This window comes from Oncorhynchus masou, chromosome 23 (assembly GCF_036934945.1).
Source record: "Oncorhynchus masou masou isolate Uvic2021 chromosome 23, UVic_Omas_1.1, whole genome shotgun sequence".
NCBI lineage: Eukaryota > Metazoa > Chordata > Actinopteri > Salmoniformes > Salmonidae > Oncorhynchus > Oncorhynchus masou.
In genome coordinates this window covers 41374078-41399105 of record NC_088234.1, presented here as the reverse complement: position 1 = coordinate 41399105, position 25028 = coordinate 41374078, and the positions used below count along the sequence as shown (strand labels likewise).

General features: G+C 40.8%; 2 protein-coding genes across 2 annotated transcripts; one reads left to right on the top strand and one right to left on the bottom strand.

Annotated features, from left to right (window-relative positions):
- Nucleotides 1-441: 441 nt before the first annotated feature.
- On the top strand, nt 442-15624 carry LOC135510846 (transmembrane 9 superfamily member 3). Its single transcript, XM_064932131.1, has 15 exons — nt 442-665; nt 1849-2044; nt 2256-2378; nt 8524-8684; nt 8894-8971; nt 9173-9304; nt 9480-9646; nt 9759-9853; nt 10171-10301; nt 10518-10657; nt 10834-10902; nt 12264-12410; nt 12702-12785; nt 13742-13818; nt 13999-15624. Exons 1-15 carry the CDS (start codon nt 573-575, stop codon nt 14064-14066), a joined length of 1761 nt encoding a protein of 586 aa, XP_064788203.1. The 5' UTR covers nt 442-572; the 3' UTR covers nt 14067-15624.
- Nucleotides 15625-15904: 280 nt separating this feature from the next.
- On the bottom strand, nt 15905-23560 carry LOC135510847 (thioredoxin-dependent peroxide reductase, mitochondrial-like). Its single transcript, XM_064932132.1, has 7 exons — nt 23470-23560; nt 19917-20028; nt 19647-19788; nt 19303-19438; nt 18086-18189; nt 16283-16448; nt 15905-16172 (listed from the first exon to the last, which is right to left on the bottom strand). Exons 1-7 carry the CDS (start codon nt 23503-23505, stop codon nt 16119-16121), a joined length of 750 nt encoding a protein of 249 aa, XP_064788204.1. The 5' UTR covers nt 23506-23560; the 3' UTR covers nt 15905-16118.
- Between the last annotated feature and the right edge of the window lie 1468 nt (nt 23561-25028).

Here is a 25028-nt window from a genome sequence, read left to right as displayed (position 1 = left end):
TATACAGTCCTTCGCCCCACCTGTCGGGCACTGTTCTCTCGCAGTTCTGTTAACAACTGACCTGCCAGGCGGGAGTGAAAAAACTCAGATAATACTTTTATTTCCCTTTTGACCCACATTCATAAGGGGGTTTCTGCTTGGGGGGTTCATGAAGGGGGAGGGGGGCGTTCCTGCAGATTCAGGGATGGCCACATGCAGGAACGCCCCAAATTATGGTCTGCCGTTGCACACTTGAGTGGGTCAGGTTTCAGGTTATATGCACACAAAGGTGAGGCAATTCTGGTTCTCGCAGTCGGATGACGTGGCTGAAAGTGGCGGAATGTGTAAGCCAACAGCCGGAGTTACATTATTCAACGTTTCTTCATCGTCTTCGACATTGATTGGCGAGTACAAGCCATGTGACATGTACGCGTCAATCACATGCGAATACGATGTGAGCTTGTGAGGCAATTTACGCCATATGCGTCTGAAGAGCATCCTAAAAAACTGCCACTGTCATACAACCAGGAAGAAGGTGGGATAGCCCTAAGAAAGCTAACATCCCAAATCTGTAAACTTTCCCCCAGAAAAGGATGGGGTCTTCCAGGTGGAAGATTGCAGTTGTGGCCTTTTTTTCGTTTGCCGAGTTATTAATGCCGATCGAGGCAGATGAACACGAACACACGGTAAGATCATTTGAGGCCGATTGAAAATGGAAAGCCTTGTGTGTGGTGGTGAAAATAATGCACATTCTGGCTCGTTAGCTATATTAGTAAACCGATTAGCTTATATGTGCGATAAAAGGAATAATGTATGTAATTAGTAGTTTAGGTTAAACACTTTAAAGGTTGATAAATAATTAATACAAGAACTAACCTTCGCGAACAAGTTAACGTAGGGGACCACGTAGCATTAGCTAGCTAACGTTTGCTAGCAAAGAAGCTAGCTAGCTAGCAAAGAAGCTAACTATAAAAGAAGCTAGCAAGTAAAGAAGCTAGCAAGCAGTAGTTAGCCAGCCAGTGACATCCGTGCATAGTAGTAGGCCTAGCTGCATCTGATTGGGGGCAATCATTTGCTTAACCAGTCATCCATAGCATTTGGTTATTTCGTTGCTTGACTTGCTAGTTTGCTAAATATTCCAAAATATCTGCTAGGAATATGCCCTAGCCAACTAGCTAGTATGTCAGTGCGAAGACTGCATATCCGGTTATTCAGGCCTGTCATTCTATGTAGGACATCCAATGGTCAAGACAAACTCAAATTGCTTTCCGTGTTTTCTGGTACAATTGGGAATAACATTATTTTGCACGACTTGATGTGTGGTTTGATCATGCTTCAACCTGTAGTACCGTAGCCAGCTATTACGTTTGCATCCGCACTTAGTGCTGAAGGAAAATCTGGCTAGGTAACGTTAACTAACTACACAACCAACCAGCTAGCTGCATGCAGACATCCTGAGTTACCAATGCCATGTTGTCAGTGTAAATGTGATCAGGAGAGTTTTTGTATTGATAAAGCACGTTGTTGATCTGCATTGTGTTCTGCCCATAACTGTCGAGATGAAAACGACTAATGACAGAGCTTGAACTTGATAGCTGTCACTCCGGTTGAAAAGACCTGTATGCATTTCGTTGCTGTTGACTCATGCTTGTATGTCATGTGTTCATTGGTTTTTGACATGGGTCATTTAAATATTAACTGTATGTATTTTTGTCACAGACGGCTGATATCTGATTATCTTTATGGCTGGAATCTGCTTGGAATAGACTACCATGTTGGCTGAATAGAATACCGAATGGTGCCATCTGACGACAAGCAAAACAAGTATAGCATGTTTGAAATGTGTAATGTCTTTCTTCCCCTTTGTAGTACACAGATAAAGAAGAGGTGGTGTTATGGATGAATACGGTGGGGCCTTACCACAACAGACAAGAAACATACAAGTACTTCTCCCTGCCCTTCTGTGTGGGCACCAAAAAGACCATTAGCCACTACCATGAAACGCTAGGAGAGGCTCTGCAGGGAGTCGAGCTGGAGTTCAGTGGCCTAGACATCAAGTTCAAAGGTATCCAAAAAGCTGCACCCACAGGCAGCTGTGCCTTTAATAAAGAGTTATATTATTAGTCACTATTTGATCAGCATTGTTTGATTTGGAGTAGTCAATATATTCTTTCCTAGCATGAGGTTAGATCCAAAAGCAGCCTCCACTTGCATTTCTTCTTGTAATGTGTTATGCCATACTAATACCAACACTTTATGTTGTTTTGTTCTCACAGATGAAGTCATGCAAACAACGTACTGTGAAATCGAGCTGGACAAAGCCAAACGGGATGCCTTTGTATATGCCATTAAGAATCACTATTGGTACCAAATGTACATTGATGACTTACCCATCTGGGGTGAGTGATCTTGCTACACAGCCTGTTGTGATTTGTCCTGTAATTTAGTTACGAGGATTCAAAGTCATGCTCCGGAGGCAGTTGAAAAGAAAGCATCCAAAGTTCATTCTGAACATTCTACTTTTCTGGGCTTATCTGTTGCCTCTCACACTGGGTGTTATAGAAAGTATCAAATCAAATCAAATTGTATTTGTCACATACACATGGTTAGCAGATGTTAATGCGAGTGTAGCAAAATGCTTATGCTTCTAGTTCCGACAATGCAGTAATAACCAACAAGTAATCTAACTAACAATTCCAAAACTACTGTCTTATACACAAGTGTAAGGGGATAAAGAATATGTACATAAAGATATATGAATGAGTGATGGTACATAGCAGCATAGGCAAGATACAGTAGATGGTATCGAGTACAGTATATACATATGAGATGAGTATGTAAACAAAGTGGCATAGTTAAAGTGGCTAGTGATACATGTATTACATAAGGATGCAGTAGATAATATATAGAGTACAGTATATACGTAAACATATGAGATGAATAATGTAGGGTATGTAAACATTATATTAGGTAGCATTGTTTAAAGTGGATAGTGATATATTTTACATAATTTCCCATCAATTCCCATTATTAAAGTGGCTGGAGTTGAGTCCGTGTGTTGGCAGCAGCCACTCAATGTTAGTGGTTGCTGTTTAACAGTCTGATGGCCTTGAGATAGAAGCTGTTTTTCAGTCTCTCGGTCCCAGATTTGATGCACCTGTACTGACCTCGCCTTCTGGATGATAGCGGGGTGAACAGGCAGTGGCTCGGGTGGTTGTTGTCCTTGATGATCTTTATGGCCTTCCTGTAACATCGGGTGGTGTAGGTGTCCTGGAGGGCAGGTAGTTTGCCCCCGGTGATGCGTTGTGCAGACCTCACTACCCTCTGGAGAGCCTTACGGTTGTGGGCGGAGCAGTTGCCGTACCAGGCGGTGATACAGCCCGCCAGGATGCTCTCGATTGTGCATCTGTAGAAGTTTGTGAGTGCTTTTGGTGACAAGCCAAATTTCTTCAGCCTCCCGAGGTTGAAGAGGCGCTGCTGCGCCTTCTTCACGATGCTGTCTGTGTGAGTGGACCAATTCAGTTTGTCTGTGATGTGTATGCCGAGGAACTTAAAACTTACTACCCTCTCCACTACTGTTCCATCGATGTGGATAGAGGGGTGTTCCCTCTGATGTTTCCTGAAGTCCACAATCATCTCCTTAGTAGTTTGACCATTACAACGGTTATGTATGGAAATGCCTAGTTCACCATGGCTGAGATGGGCCCAGTTCTGTAGTGTGGAAGGTCTTAAACATAGAGGTCTTTTACATTAAATGGTGCCTACAAACCACATTTTCCTGAACTTCATTGTATTTGGGTTCACAGCAGATCTTTTCATTGGGCCTATAGTTGTAATGTGAATCAGCCTAGCCCTACTACAGATTTATTATGTTTTCAACTTGGTACAGGTAACCAAGACATAAATCATGGTCAATGACCTGTTTTTAAAGGGAAACAATCATAAATAGATACTTTTGTATATATAGTGTATGTGGACACCCCTTCAAATTGGTGGATTCAGCTATTTCAGCCTCACCCGTTGCTGACAGGTGTATAAAATTTAGTACACAGCCATGCAAACTCCACAGACAGACATTGGCAGTAGAATGGCCTTACTGAAGAGCTCCGTGACATTCAACATGGCACCGTTATAGGATGCCACCTTTCCAAAAAGTCAATTGGTCAAATGTCTGCCCTGCTAGAGCTACCCTGGTCAACTGTAAGTGCTATTATTGTGAAGTAGAAACGTCTCAGCCGCAAAGTGTTAGGCCCAAAAATAGTTTTTGTCTGTCCTCATTTGCAACACTCACTACTAAACTGCCTCTGGAAGCAACGCAATAACTGTTTGTTGCGAGCTTCAAGAAATGGGATTCCATGGCTGAGCAGCGGTACACAAGCATAAGATCACCATGCGCAATGCCAAGCGTCACCTGGATTGGTGTAAAAGCTTGCTGTCATTGGACGCGTTCTCTGGAGTGATGAATCACGCTTCACCATATGGCAGTCCGACGGACGACTCTGGGTTTGAGGTTTTTATTTATACATTTTTTACACCCTTTTCTCCCCAATTTTGTGATATCCAATTGGTACTTATGGTCTTGTTTCTTCGCTGCAACTCCCAACAGACCCGGGAGAGGCAAAGGTCGAGAGTCCTTGACCTGCCAAGCCGCGCTGCTTCTTAACACTGCTCAGTTAACCCGGAAGCCAGCTGTACCAATGTGTCGGAGGAAACACCATCCAACTGACGACCGAAGTTAGCTTGCAGGCGCCCGGCCCGTCACATGGAGTTGCTGGAGCACGATGAGCCAAGGAATCACCCCTGCCAAACCCTCCCCTAAACCAGACGACGCTGGGCCCATTGTTAGCCACCTCTTGGGGTTCACAGCTGGCTGTGACACAGCCTGGGATTGAACCTGAGGCTGTAGTGGTGCCTTAGATCTGTGATGTAGTGCCTTAGACCACTGCGCCACTCAGGAGGCCCTAGTGTGGAAGAACTTGACTGGCCTGCACGGAGCCATGACCTCAACCCCATCGAACACCTTTGGGATGAATTGAAATGCCAATTGCGAGCCAGGCCTCATCGCCCAACATCAGTGCCCGACCTCACTAATGTTCTTGTGGCTGAATGAAAGCAAGTCCCTGCAGCGATGTTCCAACATCTAGTTGAAAGCCTTCCCAGAAGAGTGGAGGCTGTATAGTAGCAAAGGCAGTACCAACTCTATATTAACGCCCATGATTTTGGAATGAGCTGTTCAACGAGCAGGTGTCCACATACTTTTGGTCCTGTAGTATACATTGGCTAAACAGCTGCCATTATATACCGTGCCTTGCAAAAGTATTCAGACTCCTTGGATTTCTTCATTTTGTGTTACAAAATGAGAATGATTTGTCATTTTTTTTAAACAATTTTCATCTACACAAAACACTCCGGAATGTTATTTTTCTTTTCAAAATTCTTCAAGTTCTGTCAAGATGTTGGGGATCATGGCTAGATGGCAGTTTAAGTCTTGCCATAGATTGTTAAGCAGATTTAAGTCAAAACGGTAACATGGCCACTCAGGAACATTCACTGTCTTCTTTGTAAGCAACGCCAGTGCAGATTTGGCCTTGTGTTGTAGGTTATTGTCCTGCTGAAAGATGAATTCTTCACCCAGTCCCTGGTGTAAAGCAGGCCTTCCTCAAGGATTTAGCCTGTGCTTAGCTTCATCCCATTTACTTTTTATTCTGAAACTCCCCAGTATTTGCCAATGTCAGGCATCCAAATCAAATTATATTTGTCACATGCTACTTAAAAACAACCAGTGTAGACTAACAGTGAAATGCTTTCTTACGGGCCGTTCCCAACAATGCAGTGAGAAATAATAGAAAAGTTAAACACCCAATAATTAATACACAATGACTCTTGACTATAGACACAGGGCACCAGTACCGAGTCGATGTGCAGGGGTACAAGGTATTTGAGGTAGATATGTGCATATAACTAGGAATAAAGTGACCGATCATAAACAGTAGCAACAGCGTATGTGATGAGTGCAAAAACAGTAAATGCAGATACACTGAACAAAAATATAAACGCAGCATGTAAAGTGTTGGCCCCATGTTTCATGAGCTGAAATAAGAGATCCCAGAAATATTCCAAATACACACACAGCTTATTTCTCTCAAATTTTGTGCACAAACGTTTACAACCCTGTTAGTGAGCGTTTGCCAAGATAATCCATTCACCTGACAGGTGTGGCATATTAAGAAGCTGATTATTACACAGGTGTACCTTGTGCTGGGGACAGAAGGGCACTCTAAAATGTGCAGTTTTGTCACAGATGTCTTCAAGTGTTGAGGGAGTGTGCAATTGATATGCTGACTGCAGGAATGTCCACCAGAGCTGTTGCCAGAGAATTAAATGTTAATTTCTCTACCATAAGCCACCTCCAATGTCGTTTTAGAGAATTTGACAGTACGTCCAACCGGCCTCACAATCACAAACCACATGTATGGCATTGTGTGGGCACGCAGTTGGCTGATGTCAACGTTGTGAATAGTGCCCCATTGTGGCAATGAGATTATGGTATGTGCAGGCATAAGCTACGGACAAGGAACAAGATTGCATTTTATCGATGGCAATTTGAATGCACAGAGATATCATGACGAGATCCTGAGTTCCATTGTCATGCCATTCATCCGCAACCATCACCTCATGTTTCGGTATGATAATGCACGGCCCCATGTCACAAGGATCTGTGCACAATTCCTGGAAGCTGAAAATGTCCCAGTTCTTTCATGGCCTGCATACTCACCAGACTTACTGTACCCTCTAGCGCCTTAGGGTTGGATGTCAAGCGGTTGCCATACCAAGTTGTGATGCAGCCAGGCAAGATGCTCTCAATGGTGCAGCTGTATAATTATCCTTTTGAGGATCTGAGGGCCCATGCTAAAGCTTTTCCACCTCCCAAGAGGCATTGTCATGCCTTCTTCATACCCATACCATGATGCAGCCACCACTATGCTTGAAAATAAGGTGGGAGTTACAGTGACGTGTTGGATTTTCCCCAAACATAAGACTGCATTTAGGCCAAAAGGTGTATTCCTTTTTGCAGTATTACTTTAGTGCCTTGTTGCATACAAGATGCATGTTTTGGAATATTTTTATTTTATTTTGTATATTTATTTTCACTCTCATTTAGTTCATTATTGTGGAGTCACTACAATGTTGTTGATCCGTCCTCGGCTCTCTCCCGTCACAGCCATTTAACTCTAGTTGTTATGAGGACATTGGTGATTTTAAACATCACTGAGCAGTTTCATTCCTGTCCTGCTGCTCAGTTCAGAAGGATGACTATCTTTCATGTGTCTGGGTGGTTTCATACATAATCCACAGCATAATTATTAACTGACCATGCTTAAAGAAACATTCTATCTGATTTTGTTACCCATGTACCAATCACTGCCCTTTGAGGCATTCGAAGAGCTCCCTTGTCTTTGTAGTTGTTTTGAAATCCAGTACTTGACTGAGGGATCTTTACAAATGTTAAATGTCATCAAGGACACTAACCACCTGGGCCACTACCTATTCACCCCGCTTCCATCCAGAAGGCGAGGTCCGTACAGGTGCATCAAAGCTGGGACAGAGATATTGAAAAACAGCTTCTATCTCAAGGCCATCAGATTGTTAAACAGCCATCATTAGCACAGAGAGACGGCTGCCTACCTACAGACTTGATATCATTGGCCACTTTAATAAATGGAACATGAGTCACTTTAATAATGCCACTTTAAGAATGTTTACATATCTCGCATTACTCATCTCATGTATATACTGTATCATTCACTATCTATTGCATCTTAGCCGCTCTGTCACTGCTCATCCATATATTTTATACTTATATATTCTTATCCAATTCCTTTTCTAGATTGTGTGTATTAGGTTTTGTTGTGGAATCTGTTAGATATTACCTGTTAGATACTGCTGCACTGTCGGATCTAGACGCATAAGCATTTCGCTACACTGCTAGCCATGTGTATGTGACCAATAAAATTTGATTTGTTAGGGGGACCGAGGAAGGGTCATTCAAAAATCATGTCAACCCCTATTATTTCACAGTGAGTCCATGTAACTTAAAATGTGATTTGTTAAGCCAAATTTGACTCTTGAATTTAGGCTTGCTTAAACAAATGGGCTCACTACTTATGCAACGACTATTTTACTTATATAACGTAAAAATAAAAATAACCTTTTTTTCTTCTACTTTGACAGTTTAGTGTCGATTGGTGATACAAATGACAATGAAATCCATTTTAATCCCACTTTGTAAGGCAATAAATGTTGAACAAACCCAAAGGGTCTGAATACTTTTGCAAAGCACTGTATGTATGTACAAATATATGTATGCACAGAAGGTGGGGCAGATGGCCCAAGTTTTCATACCCATACGGAATACTATTCTGAGTATGAATAAATATAGACTTTAAGCCCTGGATCTGCTTACTGCGTTCCACACCAGACTTGCCAAGATGCCAGTACATTTCTGGTAGTAGTGCACTCATCCCACACCTCTCTATTTTCTAGGAATTGTCGGTGAGGCAGATGAAAATGGAGAGGATCATTATCTGTGGACTTACAAGAAATTGGAGATCGGCTTCAATGGCAACCGTATTGTCGATGTCAACCTGACAAGTGAAGGCAAAGTCAAGCTTGTGCCCAACACAAGAATTGCAATGTCGTACTCTGTAAGTATTTGCATTTTCTTGTCAGAGATGGGAAATGGGACTGGATTTTTCTATTATGCACAGGGTTGAATACGTATTTGAAGTGTGATGAAATTTCCCACACAGAGCTTTATATTGTTTTACATAAAGTAAGGTTACCCACGTTGTCGTCATCCATACGTGGCTCGTTCACCAAAGGAAAATTGAGTAAAACATTTTTTTCACCACAGGTAAAGTGGAAGAAGTCAGATGTGAAGTTTGAAGACAGATTTGACAAGTATCTTGATCCATCTTTTTTCCAACACAGAGTAAGTTTCCTCTTCTCCGAAAAAATAATGCAATTTTGCACTGAACTGCACAATACAGGAAAAGTGGCCAGCCTGTTTGACCAATTCCAAAGGATGCCATTGTTCTATAATCAAGCGGAAGAATCTAGGAATGGGTTGTGTGTGCATTTTAGACATTCCCCGTGGTGTGGTAATGAAACAAATCTATTTTCCCTTCTTTAGATTCACTGGTTTTCCATCTTCAACTCCTTCATGATGGTTATCTTCTTGGTTGGCCTGGTGTCCATGATCCTGATGAGAACGCTAAGAAAGGACTATGCTAGATACAGCAAAGAGGAGGAAATGGATGACATGGTAACGTTTCATGGCCTCTGTAGCATTAATGACAGAATCTTACATTGAACAACATGCACTTACATTTTTTTGCTGTGATAGTTTAGGCTCCAGTGCTTCGTCTGATTTTGGCTAGCTGCATGTCCTTTTTGTCTTTAATGAACCCCTGGCCCTTTCCCGCTTCTCCCTGCTGCAGGACAGGGACCTGGGGGATGAGTATGGATGGAAGCAGGTCCATGGAGACGTGTTCCGGCCGTCAAGCCACCCCATGATCTTCTCCTCCCTTATTGGCTCTGGATGCCAGATCTTCTCGGTCTCTTTCATCGTCATCATCGTGGCCATGATTGAGGATCTGTACACTGAGTAAGTGATGGGCGCCACCTGCAGATAGAAATCTAATAGTGTGTTTCTTCACTGCTGTCTAACGTGTGTGTGTGTGTGTACGCACACTGCGGCTTCGCATTTGTCTCTACAGGAGAGGATCTATGCTGAGCACAGCCATCTTTGTATATGCTGCCACCTCTCCCGTCAATGGCTATTTTGGCGGAAGTTTGTATGCAAAACAAGGAGGTATGTAAGGGTTTTTCTTAAAAATAGAAACTCAGTTCCTGCACAGCACAATTCCATTATTACTGCACTCTGCAAGGGCAGTTTTGCCGTGCAGAACATTGTCACCTATGACATTTTCTTAACCTGAACATGGAGCTTGGGTTGTCAAACCATTGTTTGTGATACCTGGTGTAGAATACTGTTTGAAACCTATTGACATGGGTATTGACAAATTAGGCTACATTGTTAGTGTGATTGTGTAAATAACACATGGTGGATTATTGTAATTCACCCATAATGTGCACCCTTATGATAACTGATGATATTTGATCCTATAGGTAGACGGTGGATTAAACAGATGTTTATCGGGGCCTTCCTGATCCCTGCCATGGTGTGTGGGACAGCCTTCTTCATCAACTTCATCGCCATGTACTACCATGCCTCCCGAGCCATCCCCTTTGGCACCATGGTGAGTTTAGAGTGTCGACGCCCACTCCCTCCGCTTAGCCAACACCTGCCTAAACCAACGAGCACATTTTTCTCTCATAGAAATTGGCATGCCGATTTATTCCGCCTTCCTATTGGTGTGTAAATCAAATGAACCAAAAGGTTTCTTTTTGGAAATATTGTTTGCTCTCACTATGAAACCTTTCTCATGGATTCTACTATTGCATTTTGTTTTCAGGTGGCTGTTTGCTGTATTTGTTTGTTTGTTATCCTGCCCCTCAACCTTGTGGGAACCATTCTGGGAAGAAACCTCTCTGGCCAGCCCAACTTTCCTTGTCGAGTCAATGCAGTGCCACGACCAATCCCTGAGAAGAAATGGTATCTATGACTCTGATCTTTTTTGTACAGCATTACCTAATAATAGCCGTGTATGTGTGACATTTGTTTTCATATTTATTGGAGGCCCAAGTGTTTGTTTATTTAGGCCCAAGTGCTGATATGGACTGTGTTTGCTCCTTGTATGTCTCTGATTGTAGACTGATCACATTTTACAGGTTCATGGAGCCAGCTGTCATTGTCTGTCTGGGAGGAATCCTTCCATTTGGTTCCATTTTCATTGAAATGTAAGTCCTGCCTCACTTTAACCTCACTATACTATAAACTAGATACAGGTAACTACCAAAAATAAAGGAAATACTTGAGTAAATTAGGGTTCTGGCAGCTCTTATGTTGTGGGGTGCATTTCCCAACCCTTTCATAGCCCCCCTCCCCCAGACATTTCACACCTTTGTTTTAACCCTAAACTAGCACACCTGATTCAAATAGTCAAATGCTTGATCATTAGGTGGCTAATTGAATCAGGTGGGCCAGTTTAGGGTTAAAACAAAAAATATGAAACATCTGGGGTGGGCACGAGGAGAGTGTTAGGAAACCCTGCCTTAGAGGGTAAATGCCAATAAATACACAGCCATTCTGAGTGATCAAATTCAACCTATGGTGAAGCATTTATATTATGATGGAAGTGATCTCTTTCCAGGATGACAATGCCCACATCCACAGGGCACGAGTAGCCACTGAATAATTTGATTCGCCTGAAAACAATGTCAATCAGGGGTTTCAAACTCATTACACGGAGGGCCTAGATTCTGCTGGTTTTTGTTTTTTCCTTTCAATTAAGCCCTAGACAACCAGAAAAGGGGAGTTCCTAACTAATCATCGACCTTAATGAATCAATCAAGTAAAACAAAAACCTGCACTCTCTCGCCCCTCCATGGAATGAGTTTGACATGTGATGTAAACCATATGCTAGGGATCAACTAGATTCAGCTGCGGGATATTTTTTGTATTGAGCGGATGGTCAGGGGGCCAGAACATAATTACAAATAATTTGTAGACTGTAAATTGACCGCAAGCAGCCCAAACGGATATAATATTTGACTAAAACATTATCATTTCACACCTTGCTTACGTTTTGTAGACGGTCACATATATATCTGTATTGTGCGTGAGAATATTTTGGAACAGATTTCCTAAATTAAAATCACCTGGAGCCGATTGATTTAATTTTTTCAGTTCTTTTATGTCCAACAATATTTTTGCGAAGAACTTCGGGGAGCCAAATAAAATCGCCCGGCAGTTGGTGAACCCTGCCATATGCCATGGCTGTCTCGGTCACCAGATCTCAACCCAATTGAACACTTATGGGAGATTCTGGAGCGGCGTCTATGAATTTTCCACCACAATTAACAAAACACCAAATTGTATATAATGTTTTTGTATAAGAATCGTGGCACATCCCTCCAATAGAGTTCCAGACACTTGTAGAGTCTATGCTTAGGCACGTTGAAGCTGTTTTGGTGGCCCAACATCCCTATTTAGGCACTTTATGGTGGTGTTTCCTTTGTTTTGGCAAATCGTTAATTCACCATATAAAACCTGTGCATGGCTGGAAGTGGAAATGCATTGTTTGCTTCTTATTTTCCAGGTACTTCATCTTCACTTCATTTTGGGCCTATAAGATCTACTACGTATATGGGTTCATGATGCTGGTCCTGGTTATCCTTTGCATTGTCACCGTGTGTGTCACAATTGTCTGCACTTATTTCCTCCTCAATGCTGAGGACTACAGATGGTGAGTTAAAGACAGAGCCAGCAATGTATTTACTTGTCTCTACGATTACATGAATCATTAATGAATTAAATGGATTAATTCCATTAATTAAATGGAGGGACCTTGTGTGTGTGGGCCTTATACACCACTTGGTGTGATTAGGCATAAGTATAATTGCATGTCTAGCTTAAGAACTATAACACAGCTGAATACAGTATATTTTGTGTTCAGGAAAATCCTGAAACACACTATCCTCAGGCTGGCTATGGTATTTGTGCTTTTTAATTTACATCATGTTTTTTTTCTCTTCAGGCAATGGACAAGCTTTCTCTCTGCTGCATCCACTGCAGTTTATGTTTACATGTACTCATTTTACTACTATTTCTTCAAAACAAAGTGAGTTCCAATATTATTTTTATTATGTAAAATACATATTGTACACAACTGAAATGAATAATCTGTTGACTCTAGAAAACAAGACTGTGTTGCCCTAAAACATTCTGTCCGATTAGGGATGGGCGCTAGTACTCAATTCAAATACTCAATGTACAAATGAAACCGTTCAACAGGTGAAATGTATAATCACTGACAGAATTTCACTCATAAGATGTGTTTCTTTGAACTATTTCAGGTGCAGTGAACATTTTTTATTGAAATCATAAGTATATTTGCACTATGAGCACTTTTTGTCTTTCAAATACATCGTTAGTTGTTTGGTTAGCTAGCTAGCTAATTTTAGCCATATTAGCATTGACATGAAATCAGTCAAAACACCTGCAAACAAGACATGGTATCAAAAACTAGATGAAACTAGCTAAAAAACAAGTCACTTACGATTCCCCACATGGCAGTTTCTTGTCATTGTTGGTAGTTATCTGGCCTTTGAAGCGTGTGAATAGTTTGTGACTTTGTCAGCTAACCAATCTGAGGTTGGAATAATACTGTGAAATTGTGAAAATTTGTTTGGGAGTGGTACCAATCAAAATGTTTGCTTGAGAAATGACTCTTTGCTAAGAATCTTTGTTTCCTTTTATTGAAAACAATTACAATAAGATACTTGTTACCCTGAAATGATTTGATATTGAGCTCAAAATGGCTGCATTTGGACCCTATTTTAAGTTTTGTTTTCAGTTTGTGTAATTGGATAGTATGCAGCAAACTTTTTGCTCTCAGCCTCATTTCACGCTAAAATGCGAGTACTCTAATATTTTCATGAGTGCCTCAACATAGACATTTTTTTTCTCAAAATGCCCATCCCTACATACAGTACTGTATGTGTATGAAAGATGTTTCAGCAGTGTCTTCCTGTGTATTACCTCCGCTGACAATTTTTTTTGTCCCATCTGTTTCAGGATGTATGGTCTGTTCCAGACATCCTTTTACTTTGGCTACATGGCAGTGTTTAGTTCTTCTCTGGGAATTATGTGTGGTGAGTTCCACTTCACTTTTCACAGCATCTGATTTGAACCGAGTATTGGAATTCGTATGATATTACAGTTTAGGCTTTGGAGGTTATTCCGTAAACACAATCTTTTAAATGTAGCTCAGACAGTGGCACACATACATGGTTATTGATGCAATGACACATTACAACAATATCTTTTTGTAGGAGCTGTTGGGTATGTGGGAACAAGTGCCTTCGTGAGGAAGATCTACACAAATGTGAAAATTGACTAGGACAGATGCAAGCAGGGGATCCACAGATAAGCTGACGCTTTCCCCAACATACTTTTTTTTTTTTTTTCGCGGTATCTCACTTTGTAGTTATCCTTTTTCTGAATGAATTTGAATGTTGCAAAACAAAGATTGTACAAGAGCAAAACTGCGGAAAAAGAAAATTCTAACCGGTTCTGTTTTTATCAATTGCATTCAACCAACGTTCTGAAGCAGATGCTGTTCAAAACGTAACATGGCTTCCCCTTTCCAATCCAGTCCCACCCACCACCAGAGAACATAAAGATCTTTATTATGGAATAGTCTAGCTCTCTTCAGTGAAGAGGCCATATTGAAAGCCTTTGTTCTATTGTATTAGAGTATTGGAGAGTTGGGTTTGCGTCCATGCTCTGACTTGATTCTATTTTGTATTATTGTCACTCAGAATTCCATTATATTGTTATATTCTGACTTCCACATTCATTTTTACTAGCTACACTAGACACTTAACATATACTGGATGTTATACTAACTTATTAGAGTTAGTCAAAATATGGGAATGGTTCTATCTAATTTCCAAATACAGTAGTTTAAAATCAACCAACCAACCAAGATAAATATTTTAGATCTGCTGAAGTTTGCTGTACAGAAAATAAGAAAAAAAAACATTTTGCGAAAGGAACGAGTGATCAACAGTTGGTTTTGAAGTACAGTATAAATGACAGATTGTTTTAAATGGATGTTTGATGTGATTCAATTTCCCGCTTATGTTTTCTTAATGTTTGGGTTTGAATGAAGTCTACTTGTAAAGATAATATATGGATAGGGGGAAAAGTGTATATAACCTTAATAACGTAACTTTAGATGTAGATCTCAAATGTATTTTGGTTGTACAGATTTACTACAGGGTTTTTTGGGGGGCTTTTTTTAAATCATTTGGTTATAAACAAAAATATATGTTTTGTTTTTTTGCTGTTTTGGTGCTTGGGATGGGGTGGCGCTGTTATCTTGCCTGAAATTGCATGAAGTTTCCATCGAAACATATGCTTATCAAATTCCATTTTGTTTGGCCATTCGTTATCTACATTTCCTTCAGTTTCACTGGTTGTGGACATCTCATGTAGCAGTCTCAAATTCAAAGAAGTGTGTGCTGGCTGCTTGCCAAAGAGTGAGATGACAGAACTGACTGTTTATTTGGTTTGATGTATGCTTTAAACGGCTCTCCATTCTTTGGTCAGCCATGTCCCTCACGTTATCTTTGGTTTTCATAACCTGAAACATTGTGAATGTCAGATGAAATGAGGCAATTGTGCTAGTTTCCACAGAAGTGACATTTATGTACACTTAACTAGATGTGTTCATAGCTACATACAGTGCTGCAGTGTTTTAAAACCTTTGTTGTTGCTGTAAAATACAGTATGTACCTTAAATGTATGAGAAGTGGCAATACCTTTCTCATTTCCAATACTGAAGTTGATTTTTGGCACCTCATGTTGTGTACTATATGTCTAAAGACATTTTAAACCTGCATATTAACTTGCTGTAAAAAATGAACAAAATAAACATCTTTATGTACAGGGGTTATACAGGCATGGTTTGTAAATGGTTACATTGTCTGGCTTATACATTTCGTAACTGGTTCCTTTCTTTTTTCAACTATCCAAGACCAGAAGCAATATTCTTTGGGCACTGTTTTGGGAAAATACAATCTGTGTATGATCACACTTTTTAAATCGGTAGAATAAAACGGGTGTGATGGCAGCTTTTCCCTTTCCTTATTTTGACACTGTCAGACCTCATTCTCGTACATGCTCTTTTCAATTTTAGAACCATTAAAATAATGCAAACATGTAGGCAAGCAATGTGATGAAAGGGAAACTTTATTACATTAAGTTCATGATGCTAGCTAACAGGATGAAATATTTCAACTCTGACAAGTCTTTCTGGATTGCTTTGAACACACATGTACCTTTTTTTAAATCTAAACCTAATGGAAAATATTTGGTATATCTATTCAGTGTTTTCTTTTCAGTTGTGGATAATTTATTGAATATTAAGCTGTGAAGTGCAAGTCCTCTAGTCGTTGACCTTCTCAAAGTACTCCTTTGAACCATCGGGAGTTGGCTTGATCTGAAAAAGAAGAACTGATGAGACCAAGACTTTGCTACACATTTTTTGGTGCTTGTATTTATTTCAGATGTCTGAGGGCCTGGTGGGGGTGTGAAGGGGAGTGGCCTCACCGTAGGAGAGTCAGGGGTCCAGCTAGCAGGGCACACTTCACCGTGAGTCTCCACAAACTGGAAGGCCCTCACCAGACGCAGGGTCTCGTCCACACAGCGGCCCACTGGCAGGTCGTTGACGCTCATGTGCTTCACCACCCCATTTGGATCAATGATAAACAGTCCCCTAATGAACAATGGACAACTACTTAATGTCAGGGTAGAAATCCATGATATACAGTATCTAAAATTCAATGTTTATTTACGAGGCAGTTTGTCTGAATATGTATTTACAGTTGAAATCGGAAATTTACATACACTTAGGTTGGAGTTATTAAAACTTGTTTTTCAATCACTCCACATTTCTCGTGAAACTATAGTTTTGGCAAGTTGGTTAGGACATCTACTTTGTGCATGACAAGTCATTTTTCCAACAATTGTTTACAGGCAGATTATTTCACTTATAATTCACTGTATCACAATTCCAGTGGGCCAGAAGTTTACATATACTAAGTTGACTGCCTTTAAACAGCTTGGAAAATTTCAGAAAATTATACAAAGCATAAATACCTCATTTACAGAAGTATTCAGACCCTTTGCTATGAGACTTCAAAATTGAGCTCAGGTGCATCCTGTTTCCATTGATCATCCTTGAGATGTGTCTACAACTTGATTGGAGTCCACCTGTTGTAAATTCAATTAATGGGACATGATTTGAAAAAAGGCACACCTGTCTATATATGGTCCCCAAGAACACAGTGGCCTCCATCATTCTTAAATGGAATAAGTTTAGAACCACCAAGACTCTTCCTAGAGCAATCAGGGGAGAAGGGCCTTGGTCAGGGAGGTGACCAAGAACCCAATGGTCACTCTGACGATGGGAGAACCTTCCAGAAGGACAACCATCTCTGCAGCACTCCACCAATCAGGCCGTTATGGTAGATTGGCCAGATGGAAACCACTCCTCAGTAAAAGGCACATGACAACCCATTTGGAGTTTGACAAAAAGGCACCGAAAAGGACTCAGACCATGAGAAACAAGATTCTCTGGTCTGATGAAACCAAAATTGAATTATTTGGCCTGAATGCCAAGTGTCACATCTGGAGGAAACCTGGCACCATCCTTACGGTGAAGCGTGGTGGTGCATTATGCTGGGGATGTTTTTCAGCGGCAGGGACTGCAAGACTCGTCAGGATCGAGTGAAAGATGAATGGAGCAGTACAGAGAAATCCTTAATTTAAACACGCTCCAGAGCACTCAGGACATCAGACTGGGGCGAAGGTTCACCTTCCAACATGACAACGACCCTAAGCACACAGACAAGGCAAAGCAGGAGTGGCTTCGGGACAAGTCTCTGAATGTCCTTGATTAGCCCGGACTTGAACCTGATAGAACATCTCTGTTAAACCTGAAAATAGCTGTGCAGCGACGCTCCCCATCCAACCAGACAGAGCTTGAGAGGATCTGCAGAGAATGGGAAAAAATCCCCAAATACAGGTGTGCAAAGCTTGTAGCGTCATACCCAAGAGGACTCGAGTCTGTAATCGCTGCCAAAGGTGCTTCAACTAAGTACTGAGTAAAGGGTCTGAATACTTTTGTTGTAATAAAGTTGCTAAAATTTCGAAAAAACTGTATTTGCTTTGTCATTATCGGGTATTGTGTGTCGTAGATCGATGAGTGTGGAAAAAGCAATTTAATCCATTTTAGATTAAGGCTGTGTAACGTAACAAGATGTGGAAAAAATGACAGGGTCAGAATACTTTCCGAATGCACTGTATATTGGGAACAGGGTGCCGTTTGGGACGCACCCATAGTTACTGTACCTCAGTGCAATGCCAGGGCCCTCCAGAAGTACACCATAGTCTCTGGACACCTGTTTGTTGAGGTCTGCCAGGAGGGGGATGTGGATTTTACCCAAACCTCCAGCCTGAGAATAAGACGCCATGACAGATGATTAGCATGTAGCCACACAACTGCTGTGTGTGTCTATGGAACACTGTCTGTATAATAATACTATATGGGATTTAAAGCACCTTTAAAAAAAAACAGGGACACTGTAGAGCAAAGAGTGTAAAAAAAAAAACTAAAAACAGGGATAAAACTCAAATTGAAATAAAAGCTACTTAGCTTAAGCTAGGGCTGAGTAAGGGGGCAAGCTAAGTTGAGGGGAAATCCAGACGTAACAGGTGGGTTCTGAAGCTGGTTTTGAAAGTGGCGATGGAGTCAGAGTTGCAGATGGCAGAGTTTGAGGGCAGTGGAGCTGAATGCCCAGTCCCCCATGGTTTTGTCTTTGGGATGGTATGTAGTCCAGAGTCAGAGGAGCAGAGACAGTGGGAGGGAGTGTGCGTGTAGAGGAGGTCAGAAAGTTATGGAGGGCCTTGTAGGTGAGCAGTAGGATCTATTGGTACAGTGCCTGTCTAATAGTACAATTTCAGCCTATTTTGGTGGGATGGAGTTTTGGCCTGCCTCCGGCAGTAAATTTGTTAATAGAAAAGAGAGTTCCAAACCTCTGCCAACAACAGCTATTTTTCAGTTTTCCCCTCCCCACCCACTCAGTCCTAGCAAAATTCTTGCTTGAGAAATTGCTCTTTGCTAAGAAGTTCTTTTGGTTTATTTTTGATCATTTTAATTGAAAACAATGACAGTACTTAATTGTTAACAAGAAATGACTTGATATTGAGATTGAAATAGCTGCATTGGACCTTTAAGTTCGAAGACACACCAGAATGGCTTTACAAGAGGTGTCGAGTGTTCCTGAGTTGTCCAGTCTCCGATTTGACTTCAATTTGCTTGAAAATCAGAGGCAAGGTTTGAATATTGCTGTGCATTAATGATTCCTAATCAAATTTACAGAACTTGCACAAATTTGACAAAAACAATGGATAAATGTTGCCCTAAGTGTTGTGCAAATGTATTCCTTTTTAGATTGAATTTTAAGGCAGCAAAGCAAAAATGTGAAGACTGTGCAAGGGGTGTGTTGACTTTCACTAGCGGCTGAATGTATATAGAATAATGGTAAGTCTATGTACACCCACTGTACCTTGCGTGGGGTGTTTATCCATGCCAGGTGGGCGAAGTGAGAGTCCACTGACACGCCCACCACTTCACAGTTGATGTCATGGAACTCGCTGGCCTTGTCACTGAACGAGATGATCTCTGTCGGGCAAACAAACGTGCTGTAAGGAGACAAAGAAATGTTTAAAAAAAACATATATAGAATGTCACACCCACAATCTCTTGCTTCGGTATCTGTAGTGCAAAGGGAATAGGCCGCTAAATCATTCCTTAAATTGTGACGATGAATAAAGTCCCAGATTGTGTACACCACATGCAGCTAATCAAAGCAATCCATTCGTGTCTTTCCAGAGAAATAGAGGTACTCACAAATCGAGTGGGTAGAAGAAAAGAACCAGGTATTTGCCCTTAAAGTCATCTAGGCCCATCTCCTTAAACTCGCCATTGTGGACAGCTGTTGCTTTAAAATGTGGTGCATGTTGAGTGACAGCTGGAGCCCACTTGGCAGTACCTATTGGGAGAAAGATATTAAATGAATAATGTTGATTCTATATTTACATCACAATGACAAGAAGTGCATCTATCTCTCACTTTGATCAACTTCATTCCCTGTCCCGAAGGTCTACAGTCAATACCTACTGGTGGATAAACAGGCTTTCTGCAGTGCAGGATGGGTGAGAATTCTTGAGGCCTTGCTCACTGAAGTTCCATGTGGCAAAGCTGCTTTCAGTCCTCCAGATGCAACTATTACCTTGATGTGAGCAGTGTTCATTTCATCAACAAAAATGGATTAACTTATCCGTCAAACATGTATTTTTATGTGGCAATTGATGAGACTGACTAAATAAACCCAGAAAAAAACCTGGGGGCACGTTCAGAAGGACGCAACGTTTTGGAACGTTCAGATTGAAAAAAATGCTACGTAGAACAAACATGCCTCTCTGACATGTTGAAAAATGAATAACGTCTGCTCTATTCATGGAATTTCTATCTGCAACGTTCGAGAAGGTTTTCCAACTGAGCATGGCCCTGGTAACATTACCAGTAGCCTATATGCAAATACTTGGTGGCACATAAAGAAAGGAAAAGGGATAGCAAACAATTTGACTAAATTATTATTGCCAGTACGCTACTGGGTAAATAACTTTATTATGTATTTTGAGTTAATGTGGACTCGGTGACATACAGTCCACAGACTTGGGCACTTGGACCAGGACTCAAGGCCTGTTACTCGGACTTCAGCCATTGGTACTCTTGACTCAAAATTTAGTGAATTGACTGCATCACTGAGCGAACAGTCATTAGCTCCTGTTCTACTTTTGGACATCAATGTGGCTGCTGTGTCTGTCGACCATTGATAACAACTGCAAAGCGACCGCGTGGCGGATCTGTTTTTTTGTGCTACACGTCTGTTTGTTTTGTATGTAATATCTATGTGGGCTGAATTAGGAATTTACACGGCCAGATAATTGCTATACTGTTTATGATTTTCATATGTCTGCTGTTGGGAAGAGAATTGGATGTTATGCAGAAAAATATGTTGGTAGGACAAGGCGATGTATGTTTGTGCACATGGAAGCCAGTGATTACAGTGTCTTCAGAAAGTTCACACCCCTTTTCCCACCTTTTGTTGTGTTACAAAGTGGCATTAAAATGGATTTGTTATTTTTTGTTAACGATTTACACAAAATACTGTAATGTCAGTGGCAGAAAAATGTGAACATTTGTAAAACATGAATGAAAAGTAAAACACTAATTTATATTTATTACATAAGTATTCAACCCCCGAGTCGATACATGTTACAAACACCTTTGGAAGTGAATACAGCTGTAAACTGGGTACATTTCTAAGAGCTTTCCACACCTGGATTGTGCAACATTTGCCCATTTTTATTTCAAAATTCTTCAAGTTCGTTGCTCGACAACCATTTTCAGGTCTTGCAATAGATTTTCAAGTAGATTTAAGTATGGAGAAAATATGGAGAGTTGTACTCAGTAATGTGTTGTATTGGATTTGCCCCAAACATAACCATTTTATACAAGACAAAAAAGTGAATTGCTTTGCCAATTTCTTTTTTTGCAGTATAGCTTTAGTGCCTTGTTGCAAGCAGGACACATGTTTTGGAATATTTTTATTATGTACAAGCTTATTTCTTTTCACTCTGTCAATTAGGTTAGTAATTGTGGAGTAACTAAAATGTTGTTGATCAATACTCAATTTTCTCCTATCACAGCCATTAAACTCTAACTGTTTTAAAGTTACCATTGGCCTCATGGTGAAATCCCTGAGTAGTTTCCTTCCTCTCTGGCAACTGATTTAGGAAAGAAGTCTATCTTTGTAGTGACTGGGTGTATTGATACACCATCCAAAGTTTAATTACACTTAAAATATTAACGCAACATGTAAAGTGTTGGTCCCATGTTTCATGAGCTGAAATAAAAGATCCCATTAATTTTCCATACACACAAAAAGCTTATTTCTCTCAAATTGGGAACAAATGAATTTACATCTCTGTTAGTGAGTATTTCTCCTTTGCCAAGATAATCCATCCACCTGACAGGTTTGGCATATCAAGAAGCTGATTAAACGGCATGATCATTACACAGGTGCACCTTGTGCTGGGGACAATAAAGGGCCACTCTAAAATGTGCAGTTTTGTCACACAACAGAATGCAATAGATGTCTCAAGTTGAGGGAGCATGCAATGGCATGCGGACTGCAGAAATGTCCACCAGAGCTGTGGCCAGAAAATGTCATGTTAATTTCTCTAACATAAGCCGCCTTCAACATTGTTTTCGGACACGCAGACCACGTGTATGGCATCGTGTGGACGAGTGGATAACATTCCACAATCAACTGCCTGATCAACGCTATGCAAGGAATAAGTCGCTATGCATGAGGCAAATGGTGGACACACCAGATACGGACTGCTTTTCTGAGCCACACCCATACTTTTTATTGTTATTTTTTAAGATGCATGCAGATCTGTATTCTCAGTCATGTGAAATACATAGATTAGGGCCTAATGAATTTATTTCAATTGACTGATTTCTCAGTAAAATCTTTGAAATTGTCACATTTTTATATTTTTGTTCAATATAACTTCACCATGCTCAAAGGGATATAGGATGTCTGCTTTTAAATGTTTACCCATCTACCAATAGGTGCCCTTCCCTGAGAGGCATTGGAAAACCTCCCTTGTCTTTGTGGTTGAATATGTGTTTAAAATTCACTGCTCGGCTGAGGGACCTTAAAGATAATTGTATGTGTGGGGTACAGAGATAAGGCAGTCATTTACACATCATGTTAAACACTATTATTGCACACAGAAGTCCATGCAAATTATGATATGACTTGTTAAGCAAATGTTTACTCCTGAACTTATTAAGTCTTGCCATAACAAAGTGGTTGAATACTTATTTACTCAAGACATTTCAGATTCATTTTTATTCATTTGTACAAATTTAATAACCCTAATTCCACATTGACATTATGGAGGATTGTGTGAAGGCCAGTGACAAAACAAAACCTGAATTTAATACATTTTAAATTCAGGCTGTAACACAACAAAATGTGGAAAAAGTGAAGGGATGTGAATACTTTCTGAAGGCACTGTATGTTTACTATAGGTTAATGAGGCAATACGAATGTGATGTGAAAATGTGACAAATATTAAAGGGCATTCAGATGACTAAAATGACCCACTGTTTGTGATTTTGAAAATACCTAGATTAAAATCATTATTCAAATGACAAAAATGGCCCTAAGACTTAATGATACATTGGTCAAATCGACTAAGACTAGACTAAATAACATTTGTTTTAAAAGAGTGCCAAAAAGAACACTGACGTTAGAGGGCAAGAGAGACACATTGCACATCGTGACAACTGTTATTGGCGCTGAAGAGCATTCGACACTTAGTTTAACAAATGATTGTATATTTAGATTTTTTACTTAATTTGGCATTAGCTGCTAAGCCTTTGAGCAGAGGGATTTGTTCTGAAGACGGTCACGCAGTTACAGTGACGTAGCCGTCAATATCTAAGATGAGACTCATTGCAACTCCCCTTACAATTGGCATTGCCAATTTATATCGCCACAACGAAATGATACATTTCCATTATACCGTTTGCATTTCAATGCAGCACACTACTACTGGTAACATAAACATATATTCCTAAATGCACTCACAGAGGTCTTCAGTAGTCTCCCAACGGTGGCTGCCATCTTGTATTATGACGTTGTTTTAGGGCGTCATACAAATGTTTTGCGCAGGTAGGCTGCGTAATGGCATTTAACTTATGTAGCTAGGTAAAACACATTTGCAATCCCTTGTAAAATTGGCTTTTTGAATATAAAATATAAATAAGCATATTGCAGATCAAACCACAGCACACTATTTGTATGCTGTGGTTTGTTTGCCAGTTTCTGCAAATGTCTTGATTTTCTTGATCACGCTTGGCAATCTGCGCAGCGCTCAGCTCGCAGGCTCTCGTGAACATGCAAACACACCTCTGCCATGTGAGCCTCTTCTTCTTCTTCTTTTATTGGGTTTAACGGTGGTTGGCATTCAATAAATGTTGCATTACGGCCACCTACTAGACTGGAATATAATTCCCTTATATTTTGCTTTAAATAAAACAATTACAAAAAATATAAATCAACAAATACACTACCATCTAACCCTTCACTCACTAAAAACCCACCACCCTACTCCACTATTTATATCTATTTAGTCATATTTCAGGCCAACAGACTGAAAGGATAGGACACCACCACACAACACACCCTGTAACTCTTATGACGTCAAGTTTATTACACCCAAATACCTCTGCAGCTGCCACCACAACCAAAATGTTCTGCGACTTACATTCTATCCATGCAGTACAGTTGATAATCATTGCTATAAAAGGCAAACAATACAATCTTAGTGAAGCATATAGCACCTGTTGGTCTATAGCGTAGTGGTTAGAGCATTGGGCCAAGTAACTTAAATGTTGCTGGATCGAATCCCTGAGCGACAAGGTAAAAAATATGTTGTTCTGGCCATGAGCAAGGCAGTTAACCCATTGTTCCCTGGGTGCTGAAGATGTGGATGTTGATTAAGGCAGCGCCCGCACCACTCTGATTCAGAGGGGTTGGGTTAAATGTTGAAGACACATTTCAGTTGAAGCCATTCAGTTGTACAACTGACTAGGTATCCCCCTTTCCCTCTGTACTGGTACAGATCTATTACTCACACCACTCCCATTGGGATCCCTTGACCCATCTTCCTCCACTTTCTTCACTGCCACAGCATTTGACAACTTCTGCGCTACTCTAACCATGGAAACCTCAACCTGCCTCTCTCGCACTGGACATTTCTGATCCCCAACCCCATGGGCACCACTACAATTAACACATACCACTACTTTCCAAAATTCTACACATTCCTTTGTCTCGTGCCCTTCTGCACAATTCTCACACCTAGGAACCACACTGCTGCTGTAACCGATGTGAAATGGCTAGCTAGTTAGCGGTGGTGCGCGCTAATAGCGTTTCAATCGGTGACGTCACTCACTCTGAGGCCTTGAAGTAGTTGTTCCCTTTGCTCTGCAAGGGCTGTGGCTTTTGTGGCGCGATGGGTAACAATGCTTCGTGGGTGACTGTTGTCTGTGTGTAGAGGGTCCCTGGTTTGAGCCCAGGTAGGGGTGAGGAGAGGGACGGAAGCTATACTGTTACATTGATGCTGTTGACCCGGATCACTGGTT